Raw genomic sequence first — 21,113 nt, 5'->3', positions numbered from 1 at the left:
GGATTCTCTATGTCCAGAGATACATGACTGACCACCGACTGTAAAAAAAATAGCAATGCCCTGACAATGATGCAATGAATGAACAATGTCTGACAGCAGCATAGCACGAATTCAACAAGGGCACAACAATGGTCTGTCGATTGAGCTGAAAGCTGAGGACCTGGAAGTACATACCCCGCCACACGTCAGGTTTTTGAATGGAGCGATTGTTTATCACCATTCGATACAAGCACCTTTTGAATGACTAACTTTGATTATAATCCGAACAGTTCCACCAGGACGGATTTCTCTACATGGTAGATAATCATGTCTATCACTGTCTTTTGAATTGTTGTGTCCTTTTTTTCCTGATGATAATCGGTTGACTCATCATTCCTTGTTTTTTTGAATGAATATGGCCTAGCATGTGGCGGAGCTGTCAAGATTCGGCTGCCCACAGTAATGGTCTGCACACACTTGAAATTAAAATTACCCTTTACGATCATTCTTCGATCATTTGGGTGACATTTCGGGGCACAAGCGATACACAAACTTGACACTCAGCTATAGTGCGGCTACATGTGCTGCTCAGTGAGAGGAGGTGGGATGGGCAGTGCAGGCGTGAACAGCGACTGGTGGGTGGGGTAAGTGGAACAATGAGCTTGTTAATCTTATTCGTCATTCACCAGTATCTAAAAAATGTTGGTGGTAGTTGATCACATGCTAGATTCATGGCCGAGATTGCGCCAAACTACCATTCTGACTGTCGGTTAGGTCCTCCCATGTACTTTATAAAGTCTTATACAGGGCTGTGGAGTTGGTACAAAAATCATCTGACTCCGACTCCTCCACTCTGACTCCTTAGTCTAATACTTACCAGGGCTGTGGATTTAGTACAAAAATCATACGACTCCGACTCCTCAGTTTATGAAACCTCTGACTCCAACTCCGACTCCAGGTACCCAAAATTGCTTTGACTCTGACTCCTCGAGTCCAACTCCAACTCTGACTCCACTGCCCTCGTATTACCTTATATACTTGCGTATAAGTCTAATTTTTCAGCACAGAATATGTGCTGAAAAGTTACCCCTTCAGCTTATATGCGAGTTAGTGGAAAATAATGGGTGGTGAAGTGGGTTTTGTTACTGGCAGAGGAGCATACGGATCGTGCATTAGTGATCCCGCTCTTGCCAGATTGCTCCCTGCAGTGCCAGTGCCCCCCATCCCCCACAACATGGTGTGCAGAGTGCACTGCTCAAGACTACCTGTGTCCCCTGTCTTGTAGAGCAAAACATGGAATCAACATGTCAGCGGTGAAATGTTTAGGCATTATTCCTGTGTGGTAATTGCTGTCTCATATCTATGACGCCATCTAGTCTCATCCTTGGGGCACATCTGGCTATGGGGAGGGGCTGACGTACTGGGGGCACATTTGGCTAATTTACAGGGGGCTTTTCTGGGGAGGGGGCTTATATGCAAGTCAATAACTTTTTCCTGGTTTCTTAGGGAAAAGCGGGTACCTCGGTTTATATGTTGGTCGGCTTATATGCGAGTATATACGGTATATAACTGTAAATAAAAGCATGCTCCTGTATGCCAGCATACACAGTGTGGAATAATCTGAACAGCTTACTCAGACCAAAATTTCAAAAGTGCCTGGGAACACACCAATGCTAAATGCACTAATATACAGACTGATCTCTTGAGATTAACAGCTTTTCTATCTAGAAGTAAACCTCTAACAGTCTAAATTTATACCTTGATCCTTTTTATGCCGCAGGTTTCATTTAATCTAAAGTCAAGTCATTCTAGCAATGCTCAGCTAGCTACACTTTGATATTTTAAAAGTTATCGCCTACAGGCAGCAATATAGTATAGTCTAGTAAAGAGAGGATTTACAGTTATGGATGCGCCTCTGTATCTGGGTAAAATAAGTCCACAGAGAGCCCTAGTACGTGTTGCAGCGCCACCATGTGGTGTGAGTTAAATGCTGAGTGGTGCCACTAGTAAAAATATCAGTAATTCAAATTACCAATATTTTACTAGACACTTACCCAGCACCTATTTTCACAGAAACCATTCCCTCCCAGTGCCTAACACTAAGCCACCCTCCTAATGTCTATCAGTAACCCTGGTGGCCAAACTAAGGCTATTTGTAGCTGATCGTCCACACATTAGACAATCAGCTTCTCTAATAGTTCAGAGCGTAGTAGCCGTTCAGCTATTATGACCGCATTGGGAACCCCGTTACCGATAATTATCACAAGTGTCTTTTCGATTCCTGATGATCCCCGCGACCTATTCTCATGATCCAAGAAAGCCCTCCCTGTGTAGAGTAGGCAGGTTATATTTACAGTCAGTGGCCTTTGGTTTTTTGCTGTTTTTTTTTTTTTTTAATTGCATATAAGTACAGTGACCAGATTTTTGTAGGCTCAACCTGGGACAGGGTGTCAGGGGGGACTAGATCCGGCCCTGGATAAGATATGCATTTGTTATTTTGAATGTACCGTAGTTTTTTTGCACTTGCACTCTTGCACGGTGCACTTTCCCCCGACGAAGCCCCCTGTTTTAAGAGGGGTGAAATATATTGGGTTTTCGTGGGGTGTTGTAATATATCTATGTTGAGAGGTGTAGCAAGACCTCCATACCCAGTTTAAACGGTCAAATACTAGGGATCTCTCTCTCTCTCTCTCTCTCTCTCTCTCTCTCTCTCTCTCTCTATATATATATATATATATATGTGTGTGTGTTTGTGCCCTAACCCTGTACTTTTGTCAGTCACTAATCAGTTTTTGAGTTAGTCCAATAGAACATGCTTTTAATAGTATTATCTTTTTAAAGTTAGGTTTTAATACCCCAGTCTCATCCAGTAAGGTTGTGGTTTTTTTTTGTTGAGGAATCAGTATTTGTGTATTATGAAGAAAGGCTGCATACTCGGCCCAATACAATGCCTGTCTCCCATCAAACAACAGCGCCCTCTACTGTCATGGTGTCAAAGTTCAGCACTGTGCAGGAAGAACATGTTGCAAACCTCTTATCAATCTGCAATCTACTGTATGAGCTGTTCAACTCCAATAGGGTAAACATTTCTATTGATATTTTCCACAGGTACAGAAAAACATACATGCATGAGTACTGTTACCAAATACTTTTCATTTCATGCAGATCTTATTTATTTGAATTAATGTGTTGCAAACCAACAGATATTAACCCATTCAGGTTCCGTGGTTTTCACAAGAGAAATGTTCACCTCCCATTCATTAGCCTATAACTTTATCACTACTTATCACAATGAACTGATCTATATCTTGTTTTTTTCCGCCACCAATTAGGCTTTCTTTGGGGGGTACATTTTGCTAAGAGCCACTTTACTGTAAACGCATTTTAACAGGAAGAATAAGAAAAAAATGGAAAAATTCATTATTTCTCAGTTTTCAGCCATTATAGTTTTAAAATAATACATGCCTCCATAATTAAAACTCACGTATTGTATATGCCCATATGTCCCGGTTATTACACCGTTAAAATTATGTCCCTATCACAATGTATGGCGACAATATTTTATTTGGAAATAAAGGTGCATTTTTTCCATTTTGCATCTATCACTATTAACAAGTTTAAAATAAAAAATATATAGAAATATTTCATCTTTACATTGATATTTAAAAAGTTTAGACCCTTAGGTAAATATTTACATGTTTTTTTTTTTTTTTTATTGTAATGTTTTTTTTAATTTATAGTAAACATTTTATTTGGGTAGTTTTGGGAGGGTGGGGGGTAAACAATAGATTTATAATGTAAATGTGTGTTGATTTTAATTTATTTTCATTTTCATGTGTAGTTTTACTTTTTGGCCACAAGATGGCGGCCATGAGTTTGTTTACATGACGTCACTCTAAGCGTAACACACGCTTAGAATGGCGCATCAGGAAGGGAACGGCCAGAAAAGGCGCAGCTTCCGAGAGAAGCTGACGCTTTTTCAGCGGGGGAGAGGAATTAGTAATCGGGCTTCATAGCCCGATATATTGATTCCCTGACTACCGAATCCGCGGCCGGGACTGCGCGTGCACGCGCGCGATCGGCCGCGGGGGCGCGCGGTAGCGCACATGGTTTCTGGACGTAGTTTCTACGTCCAGAAACCAAAATAGGTTAATGGGAATCTGAAGTGAAAATAAATGTATAATATAATGAATTGTATGTGTAGTACAGCTAAGAAATAGAACATTAGTAGCAAAGAAAATAGTTTTATATTGTTTCAAATGCAGGAAGAATTAAGAAACTTCAGTTATCTATACAAAAGAACCTCCCTGAGCTCTTTGACCCAACTTGTCCTATTTCTGAAGCAGTTATACATCAAAGAAACAGTGAGAGGCAGCTTCAGATAAGGTTTTACTGCAGGGGAGTTCAAAGGGTCATTACCTCTGCTCTGTTTCATAGTTTAAAATACTGAGTATGGTTTGTAATTGCAAATATGACAGAAAGATGCTATATGTTATAAAAAGAGCAATGTAACCGGAAATAAAAATGTGACTCTTTTCTTTGCTACTAATATCCTATTAATAATCCGTACTAAATATACAATTTGTTATATCAGAAGTTTTTTTTTCACTTCAGTGTCACTTTAAAGGGAACCTGAGCAGTGGGTTAAAATTAGAATTGGTACTTACCTGGGGCTTCATCCAGCCCACCATAGGCCGTGAGGTCCCCCAGCGTCCTCCTGGCTCAGTTACCGGCGACACCCGGGACGGGTGTCGGGCCGACTCTTCTTGGATCTGGTTGCTCCGCGTCATCATGCCAGCCGCTGGTCGGCCGGCGTGACAGTCCTGCGCATGCCCGGTTTTATAACTCTAAACCGCGCATGTGCCGGACTGCCACGCTGTCCGCCTTGACGTGTAGCGACTGGCATGATGATGCGGAGCAACCAGATCCGGCCCGAGTGTCGCCGGTAACGGAGCCGCCGCCGGGACACAGAGGAGCCAGGAGGACGCCGGGGGACCTCTGGGCCTACGGTGGCCTGGAGGGAGCACCAGGTAAGTGAAATTTTTGATTTTAGTTACTGCTCAGGGTCCCTTTAAGCACAGAAGAAACCAGCCAGTTCACCAGATTCTCATGTACTGTAAGGTTAAACATTCTAGCGAGAAAATACAGCACTATGGCAAGGGCAGTCAGCGTCTGACTTTCCTCTGATTCAGGAGGCAGCTTAACTGCCTGGAAGCAAAAGTAATCTCCAGCCGAGTGGCGTAAGCCTTTAATAGGCAGAAGCTGGTGAGCAAGGCATGTCAGATCTGGAGTCATAATAAGAATAAGGTGATTAAAATCCTGCAAGGCCCTGGGATTGACATCAGATATCCCTTCAGTCCTGGAAATAGCTGTCAATACAGATTTATGCCTTGCTCTGTGCAGACGAGACCCAGGAGGACCTGACACTATATAGAGAGGTGTTTTCACTCTGACTCTTTTCACCTCAAGTAACCAGTCAACATTTTATATAAAAATGAAGTATTTCAAGTGAAAAAGGCAGGGTAAAAATTATTTATTTACAACATTAGGTACTTTCAGTACACAGAACTATAGTGCCAGCGTTCCATCAAAATAACCAATCCATCGATTTGCCATAACCGGCATGTTAAAGGGCAGGCAGTTGCCTGGAGGATTAGGGGCAGTAGGCTTTGGGGAGGTTAACTTGAGGGGGGGGGGGGGGTGAGGGCTTAAAACTAGCCAACCAAATGGAAAAGATTAAGGATAGAAGGGGAAGGGGAATTAAGGTGTGAACCCCTTTACGCTTGTAACTGTTTGATGCTCCAAATAAGGAGCTCTACACCCTGAGCAACCTACGTGTTCCATAAGTTGGGGGGTTATGTACAAGGGGGTCATATCCACCTAAGATGTCCAGGAGGGATGGGGTTAACAACACCACCAATGCATCAGTAACCTTGGGGGGGGGGGGGGTGACATGTGGTGGAATCTGAAGCCCCCTTCAATATCAATAGAAACACCATATGTCTTCCCCTCACCCCTAAGGGAAATTAGTATATGAACACATTGGTACCCCTTACCCATTTCCACAAAAAGATAGATAAAAGTAAGTAAACAGTGACAGGGTAAAAGAATAAAAGAGTATAAAATGCTAGAAGTTTATGTTACGCAATTATTATTGTCCTGCCATAACCGTGACCTATCTGTGTTGTGTAATCCATTATTTTGTGTTTTTTCTTGTATTGTTCAATCAGTTGACTATTTTGAAAAGTACTTGTACTCAAACTCCCAGTTTTTTTTGGCAGGTAATACTAATGCTTATAAATTAAACAGTAAATCTATGAAAAACTACAGCATAGTAACCTAAAAAAAGTAAACACAACACCTGCCAGTGGCGTGCTGCACTGAAGTCTTTGTATTTAATGGAACTCCCGCCATTTCTGTTTATGGGAGCATTGTCACCTTTTAAACTACGCATGCATTACAATTAAAAATCTATGTCAGATACCCCTTGGGCCGACCTTCCAGAACAATCAGCTTGGACTGTAAATCTTCAGAACTGTGTCTTAGATAATTTAGTTTATTTTGCCTGTTGGCCTCTTTTTTCAGTATCTACATATTATATATGCCCATGGATGCCATTGCCAATATTTCATTTGGGGTGTGCAGAGCATACTTGCTCTTTTTTTCTGGTGTTCTTATACCTGCATTAATGCCTTGATTGTACTTTATTCTGTATACTGTTTTGTGAACAGTATACAGTAAGGGGGTGTTGCCAATAATTTTTCAATAAAAATGATAGTAATTTAAAAAAACAACAACCTATTACACGTTTTTGGAGAAAAATGGCAGTGAAATTACTATGTTGGAAAGGCTTGAGTCGTGCATTTCAGGCATCTCTTTAAACTAAGCCGTGGCTGGTAGGTGACAAACAGATGGGAAGGAAATGTAATTTATTGCTTTAATATCTCAGAGCAATAAGCAGACCTGCCTTTCAATGAGCCATTAGTAAAGATGCATGCTTGGACAGGATCCCTCTCTGCAGACACACAGTGAGAGAGGCCATCAGATAATATCACATAGGGCTATTGTGGCAAAGTACATAGAGCAGAACCAATAACCGTCACACCAATGGGGGACATTTGTTATCCGCGTTCTGAAGACCTTTAGAGACGTTATTCAAAATAATGAGCCCTGTGAAGACGTGGCCACATTAAGACTTGTTATCAACCTGGCTTGAGGATAACACACATTTTTAAGAAGCCTATTTCTGCAGGTAAAACCTGATGCCAGACACATTATATCAGCATTAGAGGAGCTGTATGTTATTGATTATATCATTTGCAGTGGATTCTGGTCAAAAGAACAATAAAGGTACCAATTAGTCATTGACTGTTTACTAGCATTCCCCATTATAATACATTTACAGAGTATCATTAGCTGGAAGAGCCCATAACTCTATTAAATGTCCAGGTTTAAGCTGTAATATTTTTGAATTAAAGTAGACCTGAACTCTTGCACAGGACAGAAGGAAGATATAGAGAAATGTACCCTGTATGTAATTAGAGTGTTTAGCCTATCAAATTCCCCCAATCTATGGCTAATTACAAATGTAATTTGATCTCTCAGCTGTGTCAGCTGGCTGCCTAGGCAGAGCAGCTAATTTGTAAACACAGGATGTTAACCCTACCTCTGCTTCCATGAAAGCAGGAAGTAGACACACTGCAGATTTATTGCAGGATTTGTATCAGATGTAACAAATATATATATATATTTTTTAAAGGTTATCATGCTCTTCCTTATCTTTTTAGAACAGAGAGTTCAGGTCCGTTTTAATATAAAACTAAATTATAATATAGTTTATTTAAATGTACTATTACAGACTTAAAACAAACGTGTAATGTTTACTTCCACTTCCCCTACCTCAAGTAAGCACACAATCAGAAGTCCATAATAAAAAGCTGCAGGGCGACTTTATTCTTAAAGGATACCTGACCTAAGGCAACACTGCCTAAGGTAAGCATAGAGGCATGTTCATCCTGGATACACATACCTTTCTGTGCTGTCTGTTCCTCTTCTCATCTCCCCTGGTTTCTATAATCACTCCCTGAAAAACCAAACTTTTGGCTGAAGTCTAATTTTCTCACAGGAAGAGACAGGCTTGCTGCAATATTTCCTCCTATCAGCCTCCCGTTCCCTCCTCCTCCTCGCCTTATTTACTCACCCAAAGGGGAGGGAATGGGAGGCTGATAAAAGATAAGCCAAAAGTCATGATTATAAGGAGTAGGGGGAACAAGGAGATGAACAGACAATGCACAGAGGTATGTGTACCCAGCATGAACATACCTCTGGACTTAACTTATGCAGCTTTGCTTCAGGTCAGGTTTTCCTTAAGTGTAGTGCCTATAAGGCAGGAGCTGGCTCATCTCAGTGTATTGTTGCCCCCTGTGGAATCTTCTGCAAAAGGGTGTGACCTGGGGCTGTCAATCCCCTCCCTCCTGTAGTAGTCAATATATAAGGGGGTGTTGCCAGATAATGCAACTAACCATCACCACTGTAAATGCGCTGTAGTCAGTGGCCACGAGTGGATCATGTCTAGACAGTTAGACACTTGGTAAGTATAGAGACCCTGGTGGTCTGCAGAATGGGACCACTGAATACTACAAATCAGATTAAGGTATTTCCACCATTTTGTACAAATTTGACTGTAGTGTATCTGCTTATCTGAGGAGGGGAAGCAAGCAGCAGCTGATATAACAATTATTGAAAGTCCACTTTAAATAAAGTTGTTGTTTTTTTTTTTTAACTGGCTTAAAAGACAAGTATGCACCACCATTGCTTACAGTTGAATGTAATATATCATTATACTATTCTCTATAAACAACAACCTGGAGCTCAGATTTTTTTGCAGCTCGTCAACACTTTCCTTTGATAAAAGAAACATGTCCTCCAGCAACTAAAATGTAATGTCCAGCAAACAACGAAGGATTGATCAATTTAACACGCACACATGCACCACACATATGGCAGAACATAGGGCTGATCAGGCCAGAGTTCTTGTGGAAACACAGCTCTGCTCATTGTTCGTTGTTCATTTTACAAAAGTGATGGTAGTAATGGTTGCCATGAATCTGATACCCCAGCAGCATTCGTCTGCCATTCTGAACCTCAGTTGAGTATGACACATAAGAGACAATAATTTTTAGAATGGCCTTTATACTCACACTTGCCCATACTTCACGTTGTCCACATCAGGCCAGTCGAGATAGCAGACGTCCCGTCCTTGCCACGAGTACACGTCGGCATAGTACCCGATGGGGAAGGCCATGCAGAAAGAGAAGCTCCAGATGACACAGATAACAATCTTGGTGGCAGTGGCTGACAGCCTTGGCTTCAGGGGGTGGATGATAGCCATATACCTGTGAAATAACACAAGAACATGAGGAAAGAAGCTGCCATGATTTGTATTAAAATTGTCAACATGAAAATATAAAACAGCACACAACAGAAAAGCACTCGGCAATAGTGTACACATTACCATGAAAAAGTCAGCTATACATAGTTACATAGTTATTTGGGTTGAAAAAGACATATGTCCATCGAGTTCGACCAGAGAACAAAGTACATCAGCCTACTCCCTCACACATCCCTGTTGATCCAGAGGAAGGCGAAAAACCCTTACACCCTGCAAAATATTTATCACCTATTATGACATAATTAATGGAATGATGAATCTGGAGCAGGATAATTAGGGAGAGAGGGGGAGCTGTCACAACTCAGCACCACCATAGACTGCAATGCAATTTTGGTGCTGTAGTGTGCCGAAGAGTTACTTTGAGAGCAGGCACTTGGCTATGCTACAGCAGTGTGCACAGAATGATAAAGAAATCATCTACACCATAGCTGCAGGGCAGGTAGGTTATTGTGAGGGGATAGGAACGGGGTTCAGTTCGTTTTAGGCAAAAAGGTAGTGTGGAGGGATGATAGCGTTAGGCATTGTGGAAAAGTTTTCAGTTAAAATGCATATAGCGTGAACTGAGCCATAGGAAAACATGGACATTACTTTGAAAATCAGTTGACCTTTCAGTTATAACTGAGAGCAACTGATATGGTGTAAAAGGACCCTTAGAATAAGTGCTCGGGGGAGTAAGTCATTCATTATAAAATCCACAAGGATAGTTCCCTACCATGCACTAAAATATAATCTTTATTGAGTCATTAAAAAGTAAATGGGGCAATAAAACATAGCTGATCGTGATAAGCAAATACGCTCCTGCTAGATATTATTATTAGTAGTATTTATTGTATTTATAAAGTGCCAATATATTACACATCATTGCACAACAGCTAAATTGGTTACATACAAGATAGGACATACAAGGAGCTCACAATAAAACAAGATCATGCAAATGTCTTTGATAACAGTAGTTCAGTGTCTTTGGTCAAAATAAAGACTGTTCTAGTCTGCAAGAGGGGTGTCAGACAGTGAGATTGCATAATCAAGCTGGAAACGCTAGGGGAGGGGCGGAATCCTGCCAGAGGCTTACAATCTAATAGATATCAGCTAGCTGTCCCTAATATCTGACCAGTGAGTTGAATATGGTAGTCAAAATAACTCAACTGACTAACCCTTTTCACACAAAGACAGTATATAAAAGTGCTCATATCATTGTAAACCACACCACCCAATAATTCAACATGTTTCACTCAAACTGGGCTTCAACAGGGGTATACATCAAAATACAGAACATGGTAACTTTGGCATTGAGGATAGCCGCTAGGAGAATATTGGTAAATTACCATATGAAAGGGGCACATGGGGGACAATTACCAATATTCTACTATTGGGCTCTTACTAATTCTAAAAGTAAAATATTGGTAATTCGCCTAACCTGACCCTATTCTTGTTTGAACCTTCCCTCTAAAGATGCCTAACCCTAACTTACCCCCTGCGCCACACTCTGCCACCATTGCTGCTAAAAACTCCCTCCACTGATATTTACACAGCCAAATAACGATAATTATTGCGTGTTGCTGGTGCCCAAATTACGCCCTGGACGCCGGCATAGTCACAATTAACATTGCGATGCCCATTTTACCAGGTGGTCACCAACACCTAAATTACCTGTTTCAACAAAGACTAGATATCTCAAAAGATTAGTTTTGTGAGTCATGTCCAATGTTTCCAAAAAAATGGAAACTGAACTCCTGTTGTGAGCTCCATATCAGGAGGGAGAAGCAAGCACTTCCTATGACTGCTCACAGAAAACATCATACATACACAGTTTTGTTCCTTTCTAATGCTTTTTCTCAATGAAGGTTTTTTATTTCCTTCTGGCCTTGGCTCTAGTGAGAAAGTCCTACCTGCCGGTCTCACGGTCTGTTCCTGTAAGGAGATGAAAGTTTAAAAGGCTTGGGACTGCAGTAGTTAATTAGCGGATGATGATAATAATGTGTTTGTATAAATATGTATTTTCCGTTTCTTTGTAACCGTAGAGTAGGTAATTATGGCTATGCACTAGTTGTGGATGAAACCCTTATTAAAATGCATGACGCATCTGTAACACCAATCATGTGAAATAAGGGTGGGTAATTATGTAAATTGGATTAAGCGGAATTCTTCCCTAATGCTTGGAACCCGGCATCCATAAATAAGTACTGACAAACTTACACTCACTCCACTCTGTATCAGTCGGAGTTGTTGATAGAGCATAATTCATTGAAAAAATGAGGGCTCCTGAAGCTTAGGACACCCTCTCAGAGGCAAACAGTTACACTCAGTAATATGAGAATATGTGACTATAGGCTGTCTCGCCCTTTCGTGTCTTGGAATGTTTTATTCATTTTGTGTCTTGCACTCTGTTATAGATTTTATTCATCATGTATAATTACCAATTCTGTATTTTTTACCAGTGTCTATCTTTGGTGTATATCATTATCTGTATTGTTATGTACACCGTGCTTGTTTTCCTTACTTTGTATAGCGCTACAGAATATGTTGCTTTTCTTACTTTGTACAGCGCTACAGAATATGTTGGCGCTTTATAAATCAATAATAATAATAATAATATGTTATGATATTAAATATGGTATACATCAGTGGTCCTCAAACTAAGGCCCGCAGGCCGACTGCAGCCCCCTGAGGCTTTTTTACCGGCCCCCCACTCACAAAATGTATTACTTATAGATGCGGTCCAATGCATCTTTAAATATTGGTGTCTCGCAGATAGAATAGCAGTGCTGGTACCATCAATCCACAGGGAAGCCAGCGAGCAGTCATTCGCTGGCTTCCAATCCAATTCTGCATCAGGTGACACTGTTGTCCAATTGGACGACAGGTTGCTCCCCGAGTATGCTTCACTGTCTTGCGAAAAATAGGTTTTTTACTATCTGCACATGCTGTATTGGGTGTTTAATATCTGCTTTGGTTAAATGGTAAACAAAAGGGCTGCATGTGTAAACAGGTAATAGTTTACACTACCTAGGTTTAATTTAATGTTTTCTACATCATATCATGTATACTCCGGCCAGGGCCGGGCCGAGGCATAGGCTGGAGAGGCTCCAGCCTCAGGGCGCAGTGTAGGAGGGGGTGCACAGTTCATTCAGCTGTCATTCCTAATTGTGTTTGAAGCAGAAAGAAATAAGAAAAGTGAATACATAGCAGTGACTGCAAGCCAGATAACTAGATATTAAGGTGTTGGGGAGGTTGTGGGCCCTGGGGCACCTCAGTGTAATAGCAATCAGTGTGTGATGGCTGGGGTGGCAGGGATGGAGGGGCGCACTTTGGTGTCTCAGCCTTGGGTGCTGGAGGACCTTGTCCTGCCTCTGACTCCGGCCCCCCATTAGTTTGAAGTATGTTGACCCGGCCCTTGACGGAAAAAGTTTGGGGACCCCTGCTATACATGATTACAATGGTGCACTGAGAGGAGCAGAAAACTTGTAGGTGTGTTATATGCATTAATTTACCTCTAGATAAAAGGATAAACTCTACATTTATGTACATCTAAAAATGTATGCAGATAATTACCGAATTTTTCTGCATTTAAGATGCTCCAGACTATAAGATGCACCTAGGTTTAGAGGGCAAAAAACAGGAAAAAAATATACTTAACCTGGAGTGCCCATGGTCCAGGAGTTTCTTATAAATGTTCTCCCCCAATTATTGTTTCCCCCTGGCACCTCATGTGTCCTCCTGTGTCCCCCTGTGCTCCCCATGTGTCCACCTTTGTCCCCCATGTGCCCCTTTCTGTCCCCATGTGTCTCCTCTGCTCCCCTATGTGTGTCCCCTTCTATCCCCCATAATTCTCATTCGCTCCCCCATGTCTCATCTGCTCCCTGTGTCCTCCTGTGCTCCCCATGAATAAATAGAAAGCAGTAGCAGCATGGCTCACCTAATCCATCGGCTCTAGCGATGATCAGAGACCTCTCCTCTCTCTCACTGTTCCCCTAGTGCTGGCTTCTGCTGATTGTGTCATCAGCAAAAGCCAGCACTGGGGGAACAGTGAGGGAGAAGAGTGGTCTTTGATTGTAGTAGGCATTGATGGATTAGGTGAGCAATGCTGCCACTGCTTTCATTTATGCATGGGAGTGGAGGAGGACACAAGGGAGCAGAGGAGGACACAGGGGCAATACAGGGAGTCCCCGACAGTGTGACTGGGTGGCAGTTCATATTGGCAGGAGTTCGTAAGATGGAGACTCTCTGTATTTGGCATATTAGACGAAGTGACTTTTTCTCCCCATTTTTGGAGGAGAAAAAGTATGCCTTATATACTGAAAAATACAGTATTATTCCTATGGCTGATTAAGTAATTATATCTGCCTGAAATGCATGGGCAATTTTAGCGACCCTGGGCAAAAAATGATTGTGGGGCCCCTTATTATTATTAATAAATGTTACTTATAAAGCGCTAACATATTACAATAGATAGGGGAGACATTACAGTATTAAACCATACTACATAGGGACATACCTTGTTCAACAATTGTACACAATAAAAAGATGTAACAATGTAGGAATAAACAGATAAGTCACTGAGTCCAAATGGTGGCAAAGAAGAGCATACCAGGAGGAGGGCACTGACAAATAGGCTTACAATCTAAGGGGTGGGGAGAGGGACACATAAGGGGAGGTGGGGTTTAAGTCCAAGGGAGGGGGTGGAGCTATGAAGACGACGAGTAAACAATGGCTAACAGATGGGTCTTTAAGGCCTGCTTGAATTAACTGAACATGGGGGGCAGCCTGATAGGAGAAGAGAGTTCAGAAGAGTAGGGGCTGCTCTAGAGAAATCCTGGAGCCTCACGAGTGAGCAAGTGATGCATGACAGGGGTGGACATACAGTACATTAAATTGTTGGAGGAGTGGAGCGAGCGGGTTAGGAGAGCATCTCTGGACAAAGGAGAGGTCTGATGGATGCTTTGTATGCCAGGCAGAGCATAATTCTGAAGAGCTCTCCTTTCACAAAGAAAACGGTCGGGCACAATCCTCAATTGCAGACTATTTATCACAGAAAGTTAAAAACCGGCATCCAACTCTCCAGTGAAGTGAGACTGGCAGGGGAGCTGGGAGTGAAGGAAATGCCAGATAATTCTGAACAGGACAAAGAGCCAGTGAAGGGACTTGTGAAGAGGGGCAGCTGAAGAGGAGTGGGGGGAGGAGTGAAGGAGCCTGGCAGCTGCAGATTGCAGGGGTCGGAATCTGGTGTCGCGATGTCCAGAAAGGATGGCATTGCAGTGCTCCAGAAGGGACATTCCATACTGTACTGACAACAAAAGGTGTGACCTCCATAGTCCCTGACTTATGGCAACTGCCAAGTTTGACCCTAAGGAAGCACTGGTCCTCCTGCTGTCATGAACATTCAGTATGGTCTGTTATATACTCTTGCCAGTGAATTAGTGGCTTAGTTTATCACAGCAGAACAAGCTAAGGATTTTAAAGGACCACTATCATGAAAAAGTGTAAAATTTAAAGGGTACACCTGCACATTTGCATTACCCTATTTTGCCGCAAGAGGTTGCAAAAGCAATGAAAGTCTATGGAGACTTTCACACTTGCTGCAGTCCCTTGCAGTGCGCTGCGAGTATCTGAGCCGATGCATGGGCAACATCGCATTACCGCAAGCACCACACTTAAAGAGGAACTCCAGCCTAAACAAACATACTGTCATTAAGTTACATTAGTTATGTTAACTAAAATAGATAGGTAATATAATCTCTTACCCACCTTGTTTAAAAAGAACGGGCAAATGTTTGATTTCATGACGGCAGCCATCTTTTTGGTTGAAAGGAGGTGACAGGGAGCATGAGACACAGTTCCAACTGTCCTGTGTGCTGATCACCCCTCCCAGTTTCTAGGCAACGTGAATAACAGCATAGGAAATCCCATCATGCTTTGCACAGCATCAGGGAAAAAAAGCCCGGGCAGTTTTCTTGGGTTTATATGAAAAGGGCGCCTGTAAAAAAAGGTGCCTGGTGTAGCCCATATGAAAACTTTGGCTACAAAAAAAGGCGCCTGGTGTAGCCCATATAAAAACTTTGGCTACAGAAAAACTCCGGGATGTGTTGATTACTATTCCCCCTCCAGGCCGCCATGGATAGTGGGGGAATTAAATAATTTGGCTTAGAGCGCTTGTAGCCCATATAAAAACTTAGGCTACAAAAAAGGCGCCTGGTGTAGCCCGTATAAAAACTTCGGCTACAAAAAAAAAAGGCAATAATATGGGCTACAAAGGTGCACCCTACTGTAGCCGAAAACCTTGTAGCTGAAAAAAATATGGGCTACAAAGGGGCGCCCTACTGTAGCCGAAAACCTTGTAGCCGAAAAAATATGGGCTACAAAGGGGAGCCCGCTTGTAGCCTATATCAAAACTCGGGCACCCTTTTCTACACCTTGTAGCCCATATTTCCAGAAATAACATTGATGTCTATGGCGGCGCCCTTTTCATACAAGCAGCTCAGGTGCCCTTTTCAACCAATACCGTTTTCTTTGATGGGTGGAGCTTAGCTAAAAATGCAGCTAAAAATGATGCTTTGGTAAGAAAAACAAAGTTCTGATGCTGTGAAACTGTTAAACAGACACCAAGCATTTTCAGTTCTGCTGAGTAGATTTTTAGCCAGGAGGTTCACTTTAATGCACGGTGCTTGGGGTAATGGTAATCTATGGGTGATGCACGTAGTGTAAACGACGGTGCCCAGTGTGACCCGGCGCACATGCGCGGACTAACGAGAACCCCAGTGACATACTTCCTGCCCAGCAGGGAGTACATCACTGAGGGGGGGGGCGGCACTATGCATGTGACCCGCGTACTCTGACGCAGGGTTATATGTTTGTCATTTTTTTGCATTGCAATGGGATGCAACAGGGGCATGGCCTTCCCTTCATAGCGCAAAAAAATATTTGCAAACCCGACCTCAGTTAAGTCATAATGCGACATATCGTAATTATTTTATATTCTGTAGAGGAAATAAAACAAGGTGATGGCAAGCTTTTCCCCAAACCAATACGCCTAATCCCGCAGCACACACTGCAGGTGTATTGTAACCCACTTTATGTATCCAGGAAGACAGATGTTCTGCACCCTAGCGGTTTAATGTCTTCATCCTGCAGGTTTGTCATAGTCATAATTATTTCCTCTCCAGACTCTGCGTACCGAGAGCTTCTTTATGACAGCTTGTAAATAGTCACATACAAGTTATGAGCAGCGAATGCCCGAAGCCGATTTAACTACGCGCAGCATTAAATAAAGAGAGAAGAATTGGCAAACCTCTGCCGTAAAACAAGAATATCCTCATGCAGCTGCTTTAATCTTCAACCTTGCAGGACTTACTGTCTTCACCTTGCGATATATAATACATATAGGAAGGACACAGTGCAGGTTTTTAAAGATATCAATTCGGTGCTGAAAATAACACTCAGTGAGAAAAGGTGCAAGCCATAATCATTCTGAACTGTGAGTCTGAGCATTAAAGGGATTCGGTAGTGCATTGATGCAAAAAAATCTTATCTGAAGAAGACAAAACTTTTCTCTTGTGTTATTCAGCCACATGACTCCAAAGAGTGATTGGCACTTTGGAAAGAGTCATTGGATCAAACCTGCCACCTCTCAACCTCCTCCATTTGACCAGAATGAAGATAAGAGCCACCAATATCTGACAGGACCCCTCCCACCCAGGCAACCGGTTCTTTGAGCTCCTCCCAGGGGCGCCTCTAGGCATAGGCAGTACAGGCCATTGCCTGGAGTGCCATTGGTCCTGGGGGCGCCATGTTGCTGGATTAAGCCCTGCCTCCAAATTAAGACCCACCCTCAGACCAAGCCCCGCCCTGTGGGTGTTCTATTTCATGCTTCTGCTGCATCTACTTAGCGTAAGTTGCAGGCAGCTGCCACCTCTGTGCCTTGTGCATCCTTCTTTCCCCCCTTTTGTGCCTCCTTCTGTCTCCATGTGCCTCCTTCAGTCCTACTGTGCCACCTCTGCCTCCTTCTGTGCCCCTTTGTGCCTCCCTCTGTCCTCCTGTGCCTCCTTATATCCCCTTTGCCTTTCTTTGTCCCCTTGTGCTACCTCTGCCCCCCTGTTCCTCCTTCAGTCCCACTCTGCCTCCTTCTGTCCTCATGTGCCTCCTTCTGTCTCCCTTTGTGCCTCCTTCTGTCTCCATGTGCCTCTTCGGTCCGCATGTGCCACCTCTGTCCCCTGCGCCTTCCTCTGTCCCCCTGTGCCTTCTTCTGCTCTCTTTTGTGTCTCCTTCTGGCCCTCTGTGCCTTCTTGGTACAGGGGGACAGAAGAATGCCTTCTTCTGTCCCCCTGTACCTCCCGCTGCCCCTCTGTGTACCTCCTTCTGTGCCTCCCTAGTATATCATTCTGTCCCTCAATGTGCCTCCTTTTGTCCCCCATTGTGCCTCATTCTGTCCCCCATCGTGCCTTATTCTGTCCCCGTGTGCCTCCTTCTGTTCCCTTGTGCCGCCTTCTGTCCTCTTTTGTGACTTCTGTTGACCCTCGTGCCTCCTTCTGTCCCCCTATGCTTCCCTATGTTACCCTGTTTGCCTTCTTCAGTCCCCCTGTGCCTCCCTCTGTCCCCCTTTGCGCCTTCTTCTGTCCCCCTTTGTGCCTCATTCTGTCCCCCATTGTGCCTCCTTCTGCTCCCCATTGTGCCTCCTTCTGCTCCCCATTGTGCCTCCTTCTGCTCCCGTGTGCCTCCTTCTGCTCCCCTGTGTGCCTCCTTTCGTCCCCCTGTGACTCCTTCTGTCCTCCTTTGTGAATCCTTGTGTCCCCCTTTGTGCTCCTTCTGACCCTCTTGCAGAGGGGCCTGGTCCACCAGGCTGACCAGGCGGTCACGAGTGCTGTGCGGAGGAGGGGGGACCGCGGCCACCCCCCACCAGATAGTGAACTGATTTGCTGCATCTAATAGACACCGTGCCAGTTCACTGGCCACAGCTCGTAAACTCACTTCTGCAGCCTGCGGAGTCTGTGGGTTCCGGCAGGCAGAGCAGGGCTATGGGAAAATGGCGTCCAAAGCCCTGCACTGAAGACTATTTTCCCGTAGCCCTGCTCTGCCTGTCAGCGTGGGAGTTTTGCAGCCAGAGTTGCTGCACAAAGATCATCGGGGGAGCTGCTGCGCGCTGGAGGGAGGTCGGGAGAGGAGTCTTCTGCAGGTGAGTGAATGTTTATTTTTCTTATAGGTGCAGGCAGGTATCAGGGCTATTAGGGAGAACTAATGGGAAGGGGGGGGGAGAGGATTCTTGCCTATGTGTATTTTCTGGTTAAATGCTGCCCGCATAGCGTATTTTCTGGTGAAACGCTGATGCATTTACATGTATTTTCTGGTAAAACACTGCCACATTACGATTATTTTCTGGTGAAACATTGCCGCATTACAATTATTTTCTGGTGAAACATTGCCGCATTACAATTATTTTCTGGTGAAATGCTGCCATATTTTGATTATTTCCTGGTGAAACGCTGCCACATTATGATTATTTTCATGGGGGGCGCCACAGGTTTTCTCGCCTGGAGTGACAAAATGGCTAGAGGTGCCCCTGGCTCCTCCCACCGGGACGCCTCTACAGGACCATCCCCACCTTTTTTCCTCAGGCTGTCCTCGGCCTGAACTCCAGCCCTCCCAAACCACATCAATTGATCAGTAAAGTCTCTCTTATGCTCGGCCCGACCCTCCAAGCACCGCTCAGGTGCAGCACTCTTCTTCAGCACTCTCCTACGAGGATTTATTGCCTGCCCAATCATACTCCCCTGTGAATGACTACACACATGTTAGATTTGCATACTTCTATTGCTATTGTGTTGCTGTCCTGTCTCTGTTGTGCCACTTGATTTGCTTGTTCTGTTGCCATAGTCATGTGTACCGCAAACAATTCCGGGTACAAAAAACGTAGTACTTGGTAAATAAAGGATTTCTGATTTTGATTCTGACAGAAACATGTAGTGGACTCAAGCCTGCTTCTTCTGCTGACTTCCATGTGATTTCTCCTCATCCCATCTCTAGTGATGACTCATGCTGTCTTCTTTTGATTTTAGAGACTTGACAGCATGACTTAACAGAACTGAGGGATGAGACATCCCTCCTGCTACCTCTGATGGTTAGAGATGAACCCTTATGGCCAGCTTTGCATCTACAGCAGGGTCTCAGAATGATAAGAATCTACTGTGCTGCATTGCTGGCCAGAAAGAGTCCATCTTTAAACAGCATCAGGAGGGAATGAGGTGGTAGTATGTGCTCAGTACTGAACGTTGCTCCTTAGCTGAAGAAAACTCATTCTCCTTGCAACATAGAGCTTTTGTAAAGGATACTTGGCGACATGACTGACTTTTCCAAAGACAATTTCTCTGGAACAGCTGCATCAAGCACAAAAACAGTGTCAATATTGCCATAGTCTCCTGTTAATGTTTACAATCATTTTGAAAATGAATAATATTGGAACTGACTGTATTGGGTGACTGATCTCCTAAATACCATCTCGCCCTGTGGGTTGATTTACAAAAGGAGAATTGTACTGAACAGCAGAGAAGAGGTGGTCACATCAAACATTCAGTCATGTAATGAAAATTCTGTGTTTTAAAATGTTCTGATCCCAGGCTGGACATTTGAAGTGGGCACAGTACTGATTCAGTGACGTATATATATATATATATATATATGTACACCGCCGGTGAGCTGGGTGCAGGGTAAGTCGAATGACGGCTCACTCACTTTGCTGCCACTCTAATTCCCAGCAACGTTAAATTCTATTCCCCTTCCGAGTCGAAGCAACTCAGAGGGAGATGTAATTCAGGGTCCGGCGTTAAACCTGAGATGGCTCTCTAGTCCATATTTATACTTATCTGGGGCTTCCTCTAGCCCCATGAGCACTATGGCTTCTCTCGCCGTCCTCTTCAGCCCCTCCGTTCTGGCGCTACGACTCCCAGTAATCCGGTCAGTCACTGCCAGTCGTGGGCTTTTGCGCATGCGTGGCTCGGCCCGGGATCACTCCCGCCATACTCCTGTCCCCTGGAGCACTCTGCCACTGAGCAGTACTACTGGACAGGCCCAAAACGTTTCTGGCTGTGGGAGCACGACGAGGGGTGCGTGCACGGCCAAGCCACATAAGCACTGAGGGGCATAGCGGCCGAACGGAGGGACCGAAGAGGACGGTGAGGGAGACCACTGTGTTCATGGGGCTTAGGGACGCCCCAGGTAAGTATAAACATCCATCTCAGGTTCACTTTAAAACACCTGCTTCTATTCAGTGCACATTACCTTGAGGAAATCGGTTGTAATAGTTATTTTAAAATCTGTCAGCAGAGTGGAGACTTGTGAAGAAGCAGGGGAATACTTTGAGGTTTAAGCCATGCATAATTCCCATAGCATTCGGTGCATTGCTTGAATGTATAAGTTTGACAGCTTGTCAAAATTCTAACATCTAAATGATTACAATAGTCCTACATGTTTAAACATCCTGCAGGAACAAATAACTGTGTTTAGAAAAAGACAAGGGGGTCCATCAATTAGTTTTAAATGCAATGTGTCAGAAATTCAATAGGTATATGCAGGGCTGGTGTACATTAGGGAAAAACATAAAATTAATGTTTAACATGTCAAATGATACTTCCTTAATCATATACTTTAAATAGTATCTTAACAAATGCAGTATACATTCTCCACGTTTTTGGCCGGC

General features: G+C 43.6%; 1 protein-coding gene across 3 annotated transcripts in view; it reads right to left on the bottom strand.

Annotated features, from left to right (window-relative positions):
- TACR1 (tachykinin receptor 1) overlaps window positions 1–21,113 on the bottom strand; it is a 317,380-nt gene that overhangs the window by 130,675 nt on the left and 165,592 nt on the right. For all 3 annotated transcript variants that reach the window (XM_068274903.1, XM_068274904.1, XM_068274902.1), the window contains exon 2: window positions 9,180–9,374. In XM_068274903.1, coding sequence (XP_068131004.1) covers window positions 9,180–9,374 — 195 coding nt within the window. The remainder of the gene's footprint in view (window positions 1–9,179; window positions 9,375–21,113) is intronic.

This window comes from Hyperolius riggenbachi, chromosome 3 (assembly GCF_040937935.1).
Source record: "Hyperolius riggenbachi isolate aHypRig1 chromosome 3, aHypRig1.pri, whole genome shotgun sequence".
Classification (NCBI taxonomy): Eukaryota; Metazoa; Chordata; class Amphibia; order Anura; family Hyperoliidae; genus Hyperolius; species Hyperolius riggenbachi.
Note: the sequence above shows the minus strand (reverse complement) of the source record. Positions and strands in the feature narration are given on the sequence as shown.